Source organism: Rhea americana, unplaced genomic scaffold (genome assembly GCF_003343005.1).
Source record: "Rhea americana isolate MKP2758 unplaced genomic scaffold, rheAme1 scaffold_15, whole genome shotgun sequence".
In the NCBI taxonomy this organism is placed as follows: Eukaryota; Metazoa; Chordata; class Aves; order Rheiformes; family Rheidae; genus Rhea; species Rhea americana.
The window spans coordinates 5,563,361-5,579,765 of NW_028185594.1; the positions used below are offsets into that span (position 1 = coordinate 5,563,361).

At 39.9% G+C, this 16,405-nt stretch overlaps 1 protein-coding gene across 1 annotated transcript in view; it reads right to left on the reverse strand.

The window, feature by feature from the left end:
* SPATS2L (spermatogenesis associated serine rich 2 like) overlaps nucleotides 1–16,405 on the reverse strand; it is an 85,635-nt gene that overhangs the window by 10,118 nt on the left and 59,112 nt on the right. Inside the window, exons 7-8 of the mRNA XM_085299556.1 lie at nucleotides 14,576–14,770; nucleotides 14,004–14,139 (exon numbers count right to left, since the gene is read on the reverse strand). Coding sequence (XP_085155682.1) covers nucleotides 14,004–14,139; nucleotides 14,576–14,770 — 331 coding nt within the window. The remainder of the gene's footprint in view (nucleotides 1–14,003; nucleotides 14,140–14,575; nucleotides 14,771–16,405) is intronic.

Consider the following 16,405-nt stretch of genomic DNA (forward strand, 5'->3'; position numbering starts at 1 on the left):
AAAAAAAAGAAAAAGAAAAAAAATTTAATTCATGCCAGAACTGAAATGCCCATCAAAATCAAAAGTTATAATTACACAAAGACTTCAGTGTTTACTTATAGACAGTTTTGGAATTAAGATTAAAGAAATGGAAGAAGATGAAGTAACAGAGAGCTAAACTGACTACAAAAATAAGTGCTAATCAGTATAAGCTAATATAAAAACAGCTCGTTGATCTGCCCATCCACCACACAGATGTGAAAGTTGCTCTGATTTACCTCTTCAGCATTATGTAGGCACAGCAGCTCTTGAATGACTAACATTCTCTTTTCTAATTAAGCCAGATACACTGCTTCTGCTACTCAGGTCAGTATGGCTTAGCTCTCAGTGCAGCATGCTACAGAACAGAATAAAAGCTGTGTGGAAGAAGATCCTTCTCTTCTTTAGAGATACGTGCTTTTGCAGAATATGTTAGAGTAATCAACAAACTGTTTTGCGATATGACTAACCCTTAATACACCTCTACAACACAGCTCAGCTTCCTTGCCCACCATCTCTCAAGGCTTGAGAAGGTGTGGTTCCCCTTTTACCCAGCCTTCCTCAAGATTTCTTGTACATCCCTCCCTACACAAATCTCTGCTCTGCAATCTCTGCTAGACCTTTTAAGCTCTCAAAATGCAAACTGATCAGGTGGGTCTAGTGAGAGCCCATTGGGTCTGGTAAATCATTCTCATCATCAACACAGCAACATTGTTCTGTGAAATAACACTGCAGCATGCTCTCCAATGGATAGCACTCTGACATGCCACTCGAGTTACCCCTCACTAAACTAGTCATGTTCATGTTTAATAAACACTACCAACATTAATATTGCAGTTTGCAGAAGTGAGTAAACTTAAGCAGTAGGGGAAACTGAGAAAAGTAAGTCAAACATCAGAGGTAAATTCAGGCATGCCTTCAAGCAAAGAGTGGAGAGCTCAGCTCTTTCAGTAAAATCATCCTTAATCGTAAGCTTTTGTACCCAGTGAGACACTGCAACTTCAAGGCCTAAAAATGTCCTCGTGAAACTCTGCTTGCGTTCTGAGACAAATCTGCATGGTAGGTCCAGAATACACTACTGAAATCTGACATGAGTGAAGCAAGCAGAGCAAGCTCAAGATTTCTCAGCAGCTTGTGTCACATTCAATTTTGCTATTCCTTTCAGCAGCAAATCTCAACTTTGAGATAACAGCCTCTAGTTGCCTTCCTGTATTTGCCAAGGTAAGCAGATGTCAAGGCTTACAACTGTAGTAGAGAAGGGAACAAAGAAGAGATGGGCCAGGAGGGAGAGTCAGAGAAGATCTGCTCTCATGGTGCTCCCCCAAAATCACCTTCCCTGGTGTCACTGCCCAGCACACCTTACCCCTTCCTCACCCCTTCTGTAACCCTTCTCAGCAGCAGAGAGGGAACAGGAATGTGCAAAAAGGCAACTACTCAGGCTAGAACAGCCACCAGCATCTCCTCTGGCCTTACATGTACACGACAACAAGAAAGCTCTGGTYCTTGTTTTCTTTTCAGGACTGGAATGTTAACAATAAAATAGTAATGTACTGCTCTCAGCATCCTCTGTGCAGGCCATTTCCATTTGGCGCAGTAAGGTCCACAACAGAAGCTGCTCAGATTTCTTACTTTTTACTGTTATATAGCTTCCACCAGAAAGAAAACATATTACAGAAAACTTAAAACATTTTCCTAGAATACCCTTTGCAAGAAATTAAAGATCTTTGTGGGCTCAGTATGAATTAGTCAAAGACAGAAGACTTAGAGAGGACTGAAGGGCTGTTAAGTGAGGCAGGGTAAGGTTAGGCAGCAGGGAGCGTGGAGAGTACCTGGCAGCTATACAGCCAGCTTGGCCTGAAAGTTACCAGAAGTAAAGTGCTCAAGTGCCACGCAGCCTCCCCAACTCTTCCCATAAATTAATGAAACTCATACAGGATGTTTGCAACAGAAGTCTTGCAGAGTCCTACCCTCAGTTTTTACTGATCAATCCTGCTGCCTTTAGAGGAGGAGAGGCTGTTATCTTCACACTGACTCCTGAAAGCCAGTGGTAGGACAGAAGCAGGTTAGTTTGTGGCAAAGGATGCAGCAAGATGACAAAATAACACATTTTTCTGTTTCACACACACGAAAAGGGAATAAAAATACCTTTTCTGTCTGCCAGATCAATTTGGTATAACCGACAGATGACAGGAAATAAAACAACAGGGACTTTTACAGTGGGGCAAATCAGTTAAGAGGTATACTTTTATAATGAAAAAACACACATATACAAGTTGGCCCTCACTATTCTCCAGGCATAAGCAGCAGGTTTAGCTCAGCTGGTTAGAGTGTGGTGCTGCTAATGCCAAGGTGGTGGGTTCAGTCCCCATATAGGCTATGCTGAGGGTTGGACTAGGTGATCTCCAGAGATCCCTTCCAACCTTACCATTCTATGATTAACCTTGGACTCCAGAGAGGCAGCTGATGATTTCAGCTTGCCAATCGGAATAGTGATAGCTTTCCAGAATCCATCTGTTTTCACTTAATCACCTGTAACTACATGGCATACTAAACCCCCTTGGCTGAATGCTTTAGGTGACAGAAGCGAATCTTAAAAGTTTTCTTCCGTTTCTACCCTCGCTAAAAGGGATTTTTATGGTCTTTGGTGTTTCCCCTAGCTTTCAAAAGCCTGTATGTTTTCGTTTTTGCTATCTCTGTTACAAAAGTGCATCCCTAGCGTATTTCACAGATTATATAAACATAGATTGGAAAAAAAAAAAAAAAAATCAAGCAACAAGGTCGCAACAGCAGAGTTCATCAAAACTGCATTTTGGCCCAGTTTATTTCATGACTGTCCTCTCCCTATTCCAACAACAGAGCCTCACTAAACTGCTTGGCCACCTGCATTTTATTTTGGTGCCAACCAAAAACACTTCTATTACCAGAATGAGTTCATAGCTGTCCTATATTTCTCATATTTTATAGTCAGACCTCATCCRTTACTAGACAAGTTTTCTACTCCTAATGCGTTTGGGTGGGCTCTAATGAACATTTCAGGAAGCTGTCTGGATCTAACAGTAGTAGAGGTCAGAACTGTGATGATTTTCATGGACAGCAACAGTCTCAATATTTTGTTATAAACTGTTATTGAAAAACTGAAGGAAAAAGAAAGCAGAAGTGTTTGGTGCCTTTATATCAGAACAATCAATATCAGAATCATTAATGTGATAAACTAAGTTACTTTAATGGACAAATCTTCATGGAGCTGCCCTTCCCCAAAGGCAAAAAAAGCTGTGCTAACATTTTTCAGCTGAAGATATGCACTCTTGTTTCTCTACAATAGGAGAGGGACATACTAATTCCCATTTGGAGAGTATAAACCCAGTGTTCTCAGTCTGGAAATCACAAACTACCATAGGTCATGGAAAAATGGAGGAAACATCTTTCTTTGGGAGTGTCTTAGGTCACCCAACATTAAGAAACGGGGCATTTCTTCCTAGTTTGCATAAAGGTCAATTATTAGAGAAACAGTAGAAATCAATCCGATCCCTCTTTCAGCAGCGTGGGAACACTTTGTTGCAAACCCAGCAACCTCCTCCATCAAGAGGACTTGGCAAAGAAAAAATGAAAATGACAGAGAGAGAACTAGAAAACTTAACTGTAAAAAACAGATGAATGGCAAATGAATACGGAAAGAAAACTAACAGATTTAAAGGTAGAAAGGACAAGAACTCTGTGGGAAAAACCAGTGAAACAAATCTTGTCTCTTGCTCCTGCTTAGACCCCACACCATTTTACACAGATCTCAGAGAACCACAGTTGACTGACTTCACTTAAGTTGAACAGTTTCTCACCTGATGGGAAGTTTCACTGAGTTTAACGTATCTTCTGGATAAGGCCCTACTCAGCATAAGCAGGATGATCAGGATCATCCTGAAGAGCTATCATTAGTGGGAACTGTTCAAAGTGTGGCACATCAGTGCCTCCTATGAATGCATTTTCTGTTTTTCTCTAGCCTTCACCTCCTATCAAAATGGTACATTAGCCTGACATACTCCACTACACAATATGCAACTGACCGAGTGCTGTAGATAACTGGATGCTGTGTGCTATACTGCCTTTACACTCATTTGCAAATCATTAGATTTGGGCTCTAGCACAGCAAGGAGCAGAACGCATTTCAGATCTAAAGAAACCTCTCAGAAAATGTCCTGCCTTCCTCTCTAGTTATCCTGCTTCATTTTGGTCTTCTGTAAGTGTTAGTAATTCAGGTCAAAATAATAAGCATATTTCTTTAGCTGAAATTTTGGAGAGGTCATATCCTTGTCAAATTTTTCTGCTTGTTCCCAATGCCAACATCCTAGAAGGCCTCAGTCAACCCTTCTCCTTCCCTTTAACATCAGCACTTGAGTTATTCATCCCATATCCTACTTGAGACTGCTGTGACAAACATAACTCAGCATCACAATTTTCTTCTCCAAGGGTACCTGAATCCATGCCCTAATCAGCAGTACACATAACCCTCTGCTGTAGGATTCTTTCCATCAGTTCTGCTATACGCATTCAATTCTGTTTGACGTATTTATAATAATCTTTGGAGCAAATACCGAGACTCACATCCCCTTCGCTCAAGGAAAGATCTGAACCTAGTAGGTCTCACACTCYGCACAGCTGATAAGCTGTTCAATACCGGAGCCAAAACAGAGTATCACARCTACCTCCTTATCGCTTCCCTTTGCTTCACCTCCCTTCTGAAAGCACCGATTCTGTTCTTTTACTCTTCACTTGTTCAGGATCAGGACATAAGTTTGGTACTCAGCATCTTGGTATTTTTATCATAATTGAGTACTTGCAGTTTGGAGCACAGGATTCAGCACTGTTTGATTTTAATACTGAGATGAAAGTTTGAGGTGGGGATGGTTTTGCTGAAGGAGTGCAGCTGGGCAGAGACTTAATTTACAGGATACACAAACGGAGCTGGGACAGAGAAAAGAGACAGAGCTGTGCTTGTGCTGAAGAGATATAAGATGCTGCTGGAGAGACAGCAGTTCACTTGGGTTCATTTTGCCTAAGAGATTCAGGAGGTAAGAGCATACATGTCCTATTCTTTGTCAACTGGACTGTGATAGTGCCTTGGGCTCATATAGGCTGTCAGAAGTCACACTAGAGCATCATGGCAACACAGCTACAAACGCCAAACTGCAATGAGCCATCAGCATAGCAATGATGGGGATAAATTAAAATGACAGCTGCCTCATTTCACAGTTTCATACTCAGAACAAGTTCTGAATTCGTTCTGACATTAGTAGACACAAATAAATCTTTCTCTAGTTTACAGAGCAAAATACTGTGCTCATACAGTGAAAGCATACTTCCCTATGAGTTTTCATAGTTGGCTGCAATGCCCCCAAATTCCACTAAAATGATAAAAATTATTAGTGCCTTTTTAGGAAAGCCACCTCAGATTGCCAGGCTGGCTGAGTTATAGCTGTTATTTTACTGCTGAAATTCAGAAGGGTTCAAGATGACCAGAATCTTCTCTCTCCAGTTGCCTCCTCCAGCCACAGAACCACAAAATGGTTGAGGCTGGAAGGGACCTCTATAGATTGTCTAGTCATCATGACAAATCTATTACTCCTGAACAGAGTGGAAAATAAAAAGACAAAAGCTGACAGAGATAAGCATATGCTGACATAACTCACAAAAATAAGCCAGAGATGCATGGCATGAAAGCTACTGTAAAAGGTGCAATTCAAATGATTTTTTCCAGAGCCCTGCTAAACCCCCCAAATCATCAATTCTCTTCAACTAGATCAATTGCTGTCAGTTAAGCGTTTGCTAGTAAAAAAAAATTAGTTCATTAATTTCTTATTACAGCTCTGAAGATAGCAGGGAGACGCAGTATCTACGTAGAGGCAGGAGTATGAAAATCTTCCCATATGGAACAGCTATTTTGAATGGAAAATTTCCATGGAAAATGGGTGACAGCATGACAGAAACTCATACTCCAGGCCAGATTCCCTTCTGGTTTGTGAGGTCACCAATACCCTCAACTGCAAAGTTAATTCTAAGATATAATAGAATGAATGTAAACTCAAGCCACAGGAACTATTTAAGTTGCATTTAGGGACAGTTTAACAGCTACAGATGAGAGAAGCTGCAAGGAGGCATAAARCAATTTTTCTTTACTCCTTCCTCCCAGCACATGTGCTGATACACAGTTGCCAAACTCCGCTCTAGTGAAATGGGCCTTAAAGGGTTCAGTGAATTAATGTGATTTGCCTCAAGGAATCCAGCACTTCCCCAGTTTCACGCACAGACTGAGAATTAATATTGTTTTGGACACAGATGAAAATGTAGTCAGTGGTGGCATTCTGGATGACTTYAGAAGGGCTTTTCATTTGGAAGTGGGAAAAGAACTATTTTTCCATGGGGACACTCTGATGTCTGGTTTAGCAGGCAACAAGTTGGAACACTGAGTTAGAAAGAGTCTTTGCTTCACAAGAAAGGGAATGGGGCTTGGAGCAGCAGGTAGGCAGCTRGTTGTGGGACACTGGACTTGATTGCTTAGGTTTCAAAGCAGTACAGAGATCTCCCACGACTTTGCTCTGTCAGTGGGCTTTGGAACAGGCCTCAGGAGCCCCTCAAAGTTGAGCTGGTTGATAAGCTGCTGGCAAACTCAAGCTAGTTGCAGAAAAGAATGGGAAAAGTTAGTACTGTCTCCTCTATACCTGAGCTCAAGCTACATGTAAATTCACGGGATGTTCAGCTCTGCCCCTGTGTCCTGATTAAGCTATGATTTATCTTGAAGCATTATTTCCCATTCCTATATTTCCTTTATAGCATCAACATAGATGATCCACAGGCAGAATGGAAAGAGAACTGCAAGAGAGAAAGCTCAAACCTAACTGCATGTTTTACAAAAAAAAAAAAAACCCCACCTCAATCCAGAAACCAAAGCTGTGCAAATCAAACTGAATTTCAGTACAAGGAACTAAAATGTGAAATGCAAATATAAGCACAGTCAGGATCTGTAAGAGGCAATTAGAAACTTTACAGGATTACTGAATAGCCATGTTTCATGAGTGGTGAAATGACACTCCTGTAAGTTTTCTTTGCATTAATGATCTTGTAAGAAAAGCGGCCATATTTTGCAAGTCTCAGTAAACAATATTCTTCCATTATTTACTCAAAAGTACTTCAATGCTCACAGTGATCAAATAAGAAACTTCAAGCACTGTATTAGCACATGTACAACATTTACACAGCAAACCAGACTGTATTAATTTTCATTCTGACCACAAATACAGTGAGACAGCAAGCAGATAAACATCAGACAGAATAAAACAATTTCACTGAAATCCATCCCCTCCACAGTGTACCATCTGGTAATAGTAAAAATGCCCAAAGGCTTTTCATTATTCAAGTTTGTGTGTCACTCTATGCCTATCTTTCCTAATATTGTTCTCTTGAGCAGCCAGCTATTACAGAGGGCTTGGTAAAGCTATTTTAATTAAAGGTTTGTTTGCTATTTTATTTGCAGATCACTTTACACAATTAAGTATTTATTGCCTGATTATAGAAAATTGTTTAGGCTGACAGTTAACTTCAAAAGCCTTTTCCTGAAAGAATACTTCCAAATTGTATTTATTTACAAATTAAGACATCACCTCAGAGTTTGCCCAAGTTTTAACAACTTTGTGAGTGAGAGTTGTACCATAGCTCATTAGCATTCTCCTGAAGATTCTTTCATTCACTTGTAAAGGATTTATTTCCTACCTGAGTCTCAGTTCTGATTCCATTACTGAGCTTTGTTCTGTTTTTTATATATTTAGCCTATATTTAGCACTTTGGTGAGGTAGAAGACTGGTTCCTGCCATTATGCTCCTGACACAAAGAAGAGGTAATTTCCCCAGAAGCACCTGGGAAAATAGCCACAGAGCAAAGAGCCAGACTCTTCTCCCTTGATATTCATATTTTCTGAGATAATTTCTCTTCCTACATGTCAAATAAACCAGACTCCTGCTTAGTTTGACAACACTGACCAGAAGGGTACATTCACATTTCTTCCACTCTGACATGCATGAAAACAACAACCTGYCTGTAGAGCCCCAAAAACCACACGCATATGTGTTTTACTGAGAGTGGCAAACACACCTGTAAATGACTGGGAGGAAGAGGGAAGATACAAAGCCACAATGTATGAACAATGTAGGCTATGAGACAGCGGAATTCACCTTCGGAAAGCTTTGGAAGTTCACTGAAAAATTTGAGTATGAAGCAACCATCTGTAATAGAAAAAACTGAGAAAATGCTGCAGAAGTTACAGACGTCAAAGCAGGAAAAAAACAACAGAAATATGCCTAGCACCTATCTGGGATGTTGGTTGTCTCAGAGTATCAACAAGAGGGAGGGCAGAATAGGGACTCTGCATCTCACTGAAACCTAATAAAAACAGTTTCACAAGATCCATTTGTTCCCTTCACTACTACGCAGCAAGGGGAAACCCAAACTGCTGGAAGTAGCAAGAACAGAGCAAGCTCAAGCTCCTCTCCTGGAGGCCAAGAACAAACACACTCCTCTCCAGACGCTGCAGCTATGCGGGCAAGTATCAAGCCTGACAATAAAGCTATTGTATCGGTTCCCTCCCAGCCCTTTCCAGCAGTAATGGGCATAGCCTAGGCACCTAGGTAAAAGGRCTAGTCTTCAAAGGTACCTGAAAATCCAGGTGGGCCCAAATGTTTGGGAGGCCATTTTTCTCTCCACACTACAAAAGTTACAGGCTGCACTGCATGACTGGTGGGCAAACATGCAGAACAATTTGTGAGAGGATTTGAAAATCTGCTCTTTAGAGGCATAATGACTACAGAAGGTCAGCTGGTGGAGAGAAACCTGGTCAGAAAGCTAACCAGGACTGGGAATGCAGRAAGAGCAGCACAGGAACTTGGAACTTGGTTCACTGCAAAGCATTGCAGTCCTGGTCTTCCCAGGTGTCTGCCCACACTCTGTTACCACATCGCTAGAACAGATAGGCAGCTCTTCATCTGGTGCCATTGATTCTGAGTTCTGGGCAACARAAACCATCATCTTTACAGTCCAGCCCAGCAAGGGTGTGACTATGTTAACTCACTGCTCTGAAACTGCATCGGCAATACTCCTCATTGCCCAGCACGGAGTGAGCACAGACAGAACTACGTTCTTTTAAATGACTCCTCCATTCAACCCGTGCTCTGCTTTGATTTTAAACTAGAAAACAGTAGAAAAGCTGCTTTCAGTTCCCCAAACACACAGGGGAAACATTTGTTCCCTGAATATTTGTAAATATACGTTTAAATTGGTAGTTGTGCCCAACTCCATCTTTCCAGAATTATCTCAGAGTCATTTTTTTTTAATGTAGCACATGGTAAAGCTTTCAAGTGCTATTTGTTCACTTAAAAAAAAAAAGAAATCTTGATTTTGCTGGTTCTTCTATTGGACATATCCATATGTTTGAGATGTAGGAAAAAAAAAAAAAAAAAAAAAAAAGGAAGACGCTCATCCTTGGCCAGTTCTGCTTGCAGTGTAATTAAACTTGATCATTACAATTTTATGCAGACTGTTTTCCATTTGTAGTGGGAAGCAGACCATATGGGCAAGTAGCAGATGTTTCCTTTTAGTCCTCCATACGACTGTGTGTACCCAGTACGTGAAAATGATTTTCTGGCAAGAGGTGTTATGAGGATCTATGGTTCCTTTTGTGCTTTATGCATTTCCCTCAGATTTCCTGGGGCTCTCTCTTTATCCACAAGATCAGTATTCAGTCTCTTGGTGGAAAAGAGAGAATACTCTTAGAGCACATCAGTTTTAGTCTTGACAACAAATGTCTCAAATGCATTCTAGTAAGACAAGTGTTCACCTTAGCCTACTGACCTTCCCTTGCAGCTTAAACAGCATTGGATACTCTTCTTCTCCTGCCTTACCCTACTGTGTGATACGGCTATACAAAATGTATCCAAGTAACAACTGGAGAAGGTTACACTTGCACTCTCAGAGATAGGCCAGACAGGCGTGCACCAAAGCTGGATGCAAGGACAGGGAATACTGGCTTGAGGAACACTGTTGGAAGGAGCCTCCTCATTACTTTCAGGCGCRCATATGAGTCCACAAAACAGTGCCCTTGGGCTTGCTCTACCCAGCTCTCTGGTAGCCTTCAGGAAAACAGCATCAGGGTATGCCCTGCAAGTGCAAGGGCAAAAGGAGTGCTGGAGTAAAGCAGCCAGCCACAAAACACAGGAGAGGGCAAGGGATAAATTCTTGCATAGCAGGGCAAAGAGCCCTGCCTGGTCCGGCCCATGACCTGTAACGTGCTCTGGTGTCTTCTGGCATGAAAAGTACTGTATAAAAGCAAGTCATTGCTCTGGGCGTGCAAAGAGCTGGCTTCAGCTAGCAGAAACTCTTATATAGCTCCTTAAGGAAGAGAAGACAAGCCTACTGCAGTATTTTTAAAAATACCTCTTCATGGGATTGTTTTTTTGGACCCATTTCATTAAAAAGTTAATTCAGGAAGCAAGCATTGCATTTCTTCAATTAGTTACAGGGGTTCACAGCCCAGTTGCTCCGTATCACTGCTTTCTAAGATTGAGGGAGGGCAGTATGCATTGTTTTCCCAGGTAGGAGACTTTCTAAAGCAGCACAGTACTAACTGTGTTCAGGAGAAACTTCCATCAATCAGGCCTAGATGTGAATTACAGAGCTATGCAGACACAGGGACTTCTACTGACAACTGCCACCTCTAGCACAAGTTTCTGCTGCTAAGAGGAGGAAAAATTTCTTTGAGTCCTTCTGATGAAGTTTTGTTTTTAAAGCATCGTAGGCACACGCACTATTCATTTCCCTCTGTAATAATGGTATTGTGCTGGAGGTAGGAGGAAGACGTATGATATCATCTTTGCATTTCTTCAACCTTGTTGAAATTGGTAAAACCAGGAAAATGTTAAAAACAAGATTTAGTCCAAATGATTTCTGACTCTTGAAACTAAGTTTTGATCCTGAYTTTCACAAGTCAGTAAATGCTAAAAAGGAGGACACAAAAAGGGATTTTAGCCCTTTGCTAAAGGAAGTGGAAAAAGAAAAACCCAGGAGAGACAACAAACTGGAATGTGTTTCATCTTTCAGCTGCAACATAAGATAAAGCTTCTGACTACACAGCTTTTCTAAAACTCCTTAGGCCATGATAGCTGCATGTAACAGGTACTACTWAAATTCCCATCTAGGTTATGGCATTAAGCCCACCTAGGTATTTCCTCCCAGTTTTGAGCAGGGGCAGTGCTCTGTTACTCTTGTACATTGAATCTGTTGCAAATCTGAACCAGTTCTAACCGAAGCAGCAGCTAGGAATTGCAGTGACTCCCCAATAACTAGTAAGGAACTTTGGAATTACTATAACGAATCAGATACCATTATCATGCTACCGTTCCTCCCTGCCTCCAGATGCCCTTGTTTACCTGCTCTTTGTTACCCTATAGCAAAAGCTTAGGTGAATTGCTTCATTTTAACTTGACAGACAAGTTGACTGTGCCATAGTGAAACTGCCATGCCCAGGATGATGATATATATGCAAGAGTGAGTATTCACTCAATTACCTTATCCTCTCACTACCACTGTTGATGCTTTACTTGGCTTTAAAGTAAGGAAACTGCTATGTGAAAACAAACAAAACCCTTCAGCCTAAGAATACAATGTGTTGACTATATAAGGTCTGAAGCTAAACATGTCACTGGCTGTGGTGACATCTGCTCAAACCCAATGAATTTATAGCAGTTGACTAAGTTTTTATAAATAAGGCCCTCAGGACAGCTATCCCATCTCATCCACAAATTATGTCACAGGGGCATATGAAATATCCCCATTTTTAATCTCAGCAGAGGTGTTAAATACCATTTTGCTGTTTAAACAAAATTTTCCCTCCATTCATTAAAAAAAAAGAAAAATTTGGCTTATGAACTGGCAAGAGCTATGCAGCCCACGTATTTCCATAAACACATCCTGACATTATATTGTTCTTGTTGCAACGTTGTGCTATGTACATGCAATGGCTTTGTGAGGTTTGAATATTCAGAGCACAGATCTGACACATTCTCGAGCTTTGGCAGGCTCCACTCCAATAATTTAGGCAYTAAAGCTGGTAGGAGATGGCATTAAATGGAGACTATAAAAAAGGTTCTTTCAGCCWATTTTTCATTGTTTTAAGTCTTAAATTTACATATTCTTTTTGATTTGTTCTGTTGTTTTCCTGTTAAGTTCACCTATTAACACATTTTAGTACTAAGCAATATGTTTTAGTGTTTCTTGAGCTAAAAGATGAATATACTGAAAAACAAAGAATTTCAGTTTTGGTTAATATTGCTCCATATGCATTCTTATATTAGGATAGAATTCTAAGCCTAACTCATAACCACAGTGACTATCATCTAAAAATCTAAGCAACTATTACCACCTACAAACAAGTTTAGACATATGAATGACATTAATGAATTTTTAACACTGTTAGAAACAACATGAGGACAAGTGGAAGCTAAGCAGCAAATGAGACTCAGCTATCACTTTACTCAACAAAAAGACATCAGAATCTTCCTAGAAAATGCTGTAAATACATTCTGTAAGACACTTCTGAGAGCTACCAAAAAAGGTGCAAGGGGATAATGAAATTTACTTAATTTTATATACCAAGAATATAATTATGGCATTTTAGATCATAAGCAAACATTATTACATTGGCTCCAGAGCACTCTTTACAACAGTAAACAGTTTACTACAACTGTCAACTGCAGTCCATGCTCAGTGGAGTTCAGAGATAGACACAATGCAAGTTCTTTTTGTTAGCCTGTAAGACACACCAGCAGCTCAGGGCGATGACATCTTCCACAGAATCAGCTCAGTAGTGTTTGGACTTTCTGGCTATACTGAATTGAGGCCTCAATAGCACTAAAATCACTTTAGACGTATCACTGAAGACAGCAAACACACTACTAAAAACCAGAACTAATGATCTTTTGCCAATACTATAGCATTTTTCTAAAAGATTCTCATAAAAATACTGATAAATATTGTCGATGAATTGAAGGTGATAAGTTTTGTGCTCTTCTGTGATTTATAACTGCATTTATGCATTTAATAGCTCTTCCTGTTTACTGCAACACTGGATTGATTAATCAGGTTTTATATGGCATTTCTGCTTACCAGAAGGCTAATGGCCTAAAATTCAAAATAGAAAAACACTTTCCATGCCACATATAAATAAAACATAAAATTTGTTACTCCAGCAATTGATATGGCCTAGATATACATTCTAAAGATCAGAAATGACCGAAATTATAACTTTTAAAAAATTTAGAAAAAGGAAGACATGAGAGGATGAGGAAAGAGTAAATTAAGAGATGAGAACCGGAAGTGATGTGAGAGAGGGGGAAGTTGGTGACGCTCCTTGAGTGGGGCGGTTGGACTATATGATCTCCAGAGGTCCCTTCCAAACTCAACCAGTCTGTGATTCTGTGAAGTTACAAGAAGATATGAGGAAAAGAGAAAAAAAAAGAATAAATTTTTTTTCAAATTCAATAGAAATTGCCACTGGAGAAAGATGGAAGTAGGTGTAGAGAAGGAAGAGAAACTTCAGAAAATCTCACAGGCWGGACTCTGAAAAAGCTTTCATTAGCCCAGCTATTCTGCCACTGAACTTAATACAACAAAATTAGATCAAGATGGATCACTTTGGGACAACCCTATTCTATTTTATTTTCTTCTTAAGAACTGCAGTATTGTAGTTTATGTATGCATGCATCCATACAGATATGTATTTATTACCTTCTGGTTGGTAAGGAGTTACTTACTGGCACCACATCTTTTCTGATGAAAACAAATGCTGCAAACAAACAGGATGTAAATAAACTTTCCTGCCTGCTGCCAGCGACCTGCATTCACCCCTCATTTCTTAGGCTGTGTTGTTGAATCTCTCAAGCTGATTTACCTACCAGCCATGTAATTCTGCAAATGCAGCTTTGATCTTCTTCACTGAATTATCTGCTTCCTCTTTGATCATCATGCGGTATCTRGTTAGAGAAACAGTGCAGCGCTGCAAATCTTTCAATGATTTTTCAATGTTTGGCCCTAAAATGGAAAACAAGAACAGCACAAGAGTCAGAAAGCTGATTTTGGCTATTCTGAATAAGGGAGGGTGAATATTTAAACCTGCTACTGGCCCAGGTTAGGCTGAGGTAGCTATCTTTTCAAAATCCATAAGCCCAATTTTTTCATAGTTTTTCTATGGTGCTGTTCATTTCCTAAACATGCACGTTTCAAATTCATTCCCCAAAAAAAAAAAAAAAAAGGTGAAAGAGCCCTAAAAATTTACAATTCATTTTAGCTTAATTTTATATCTCATTTTAAATCAACTATAGATTACCCTGCTCATTTTTGTAATGCTGAACATAATTCTACTCTCACTTTCCAACACACCTTTTCCTCCTTAGTATGCACTTTTCTAGAAGCATCAAYTGTCTGATCACCTCTCTACACAGACACTAAACAAAGAGATCCACTTTACCTCTCTTTTTCATTGAATCATCCGGCTTTGTTTCAAGGTGGGTTGTAGAGTTGGATGATTTAACTGAGGAAGACTTTGACTTTGGCCTGCCTGGATTACACTGAAGTTGAACTGATGACTGAGGAGACTCGCACTGTTCTGCTCCATTCACAGACTTTGGGCTTAATTCCACGGATATTCTCTGATGTTCTTTGTCTGCAAGAAGACATCAAGGTGGAGAATAGGGAGTCACAAGCTTAAGAAGATTTGATGCCTTGTTATTGAMTCTGAATGACTACCTGAATGACTGGAATATTTTTTTTTCTCTTCCTGGCACACATTCTGCAGAAACTTTGAAAGCAGAGACAGATTATTTTGGTGATTAAACACCAATCTGAACACATCTGTGTTTCAAGAGTCTAAAAAGAAAAATAAAAAGAAAATAGACTCTTCCATGCTGGTATGGTAAAAATACCTCACTGCACAGACAGCACTTGAAATCTTTGCTCATATATCAGAGGACAGAACATGAGATGAAGACTGCTATGAAAAGTAAGAGACTTTAATGTTTTTTTAAAAAATAAGACATGCACAAAAACATCCAACATTTAATCAATATTAAAAAAATGTTTATTAAACAYTTCTATCAGAAAAATTTATCCTGTTTGACTAGGATAGGTAGATAGAGTTAAATCAAAAGAAGCTGTTAAAGGAGAGCAGACAGGAAATAAACAATGTACAAGATAAAGCTCCTGGTTCAACAACTTCAATGGAGTTAAGATAATAATCATTGAGCCTGTTTGATTCCCACAAGATGACCACTTTCCAAGACTCCAAAAGGATTCAAGGAGATGCCAGTATCACCAGACAAAAACGGCCAAAGAATGGCTACAAAAGCTGACCTATAATGCCTGCTATTGGTAAGGAACCCCATGTAGAAAAGGYTTTGTTATGTTTGTTTTCCTAATCTCTGTATTCCCTTTGGCAAATGAATGATAAGATTGCTCTGAAAATGCTGTTTGTGCACTACTGATGTTACATGGTGCCTGGAGAAAAGGGGCCTGTCAGATTAACAACTGAATGATAACTCACAGATTGGAATTAACATTGCTGGGACTACGGGATTCTACCTGGATTGTTCCATAAAATCAACTAGTGACTTGTGAGTGCCCTGGCTGGGCTCTAGGACAGGTGTGAAGTATATTTTGCCGTTTCCAGGGCAATTGTATAAGGCCAAAGCAACAAAGAATGCTCACATTTTTAGAGCAGCAGCACATAAAGGACGAATAGGAATATGCTGCAAAAACTTTGTTCATAGGGAGTTAAAAGGTGGGTCTGCAGGTAGAAAAAGTATCTTACACCAAACATGGCCAAGTTAAAGAAGCCTGCCTATCTGTGAAAGCAAGAAATACTAAGTACGCAGAACTCCAAGTACATCGAAGGTTCAGTTCAGATACAAGTCTCACACGGATGTAGCCAGGAACTCTCTCCCAATATTACTGCCATTCACCTTGTGCTAGCTGATTACCCTCTCATGTCTCTCATGCACAGCTTTGACTTATAAAGAATCTTCTTTTAGCTGTCACTTCAGGCTGGCCTCACTGACTCATTCTTGACAGTTAGAAATTCATAGTCTAGCTTCTAAGCTATACAGAGAGGCCATGACATGACACCCTGGTTCTGTCCCCCAGATCAAATCCTTTGATATATTTTGTTTAAATGCAAAATTGTTATTTTCTGCATTTAACTAGCTCCTTTGAGATAACTGTCAAGACAAATGATAAACTGAGTTTCTTTTTGTGTAGAGAAAATCATCTGGAACAACATGATACTCCTAAAAGTTCTTTCATC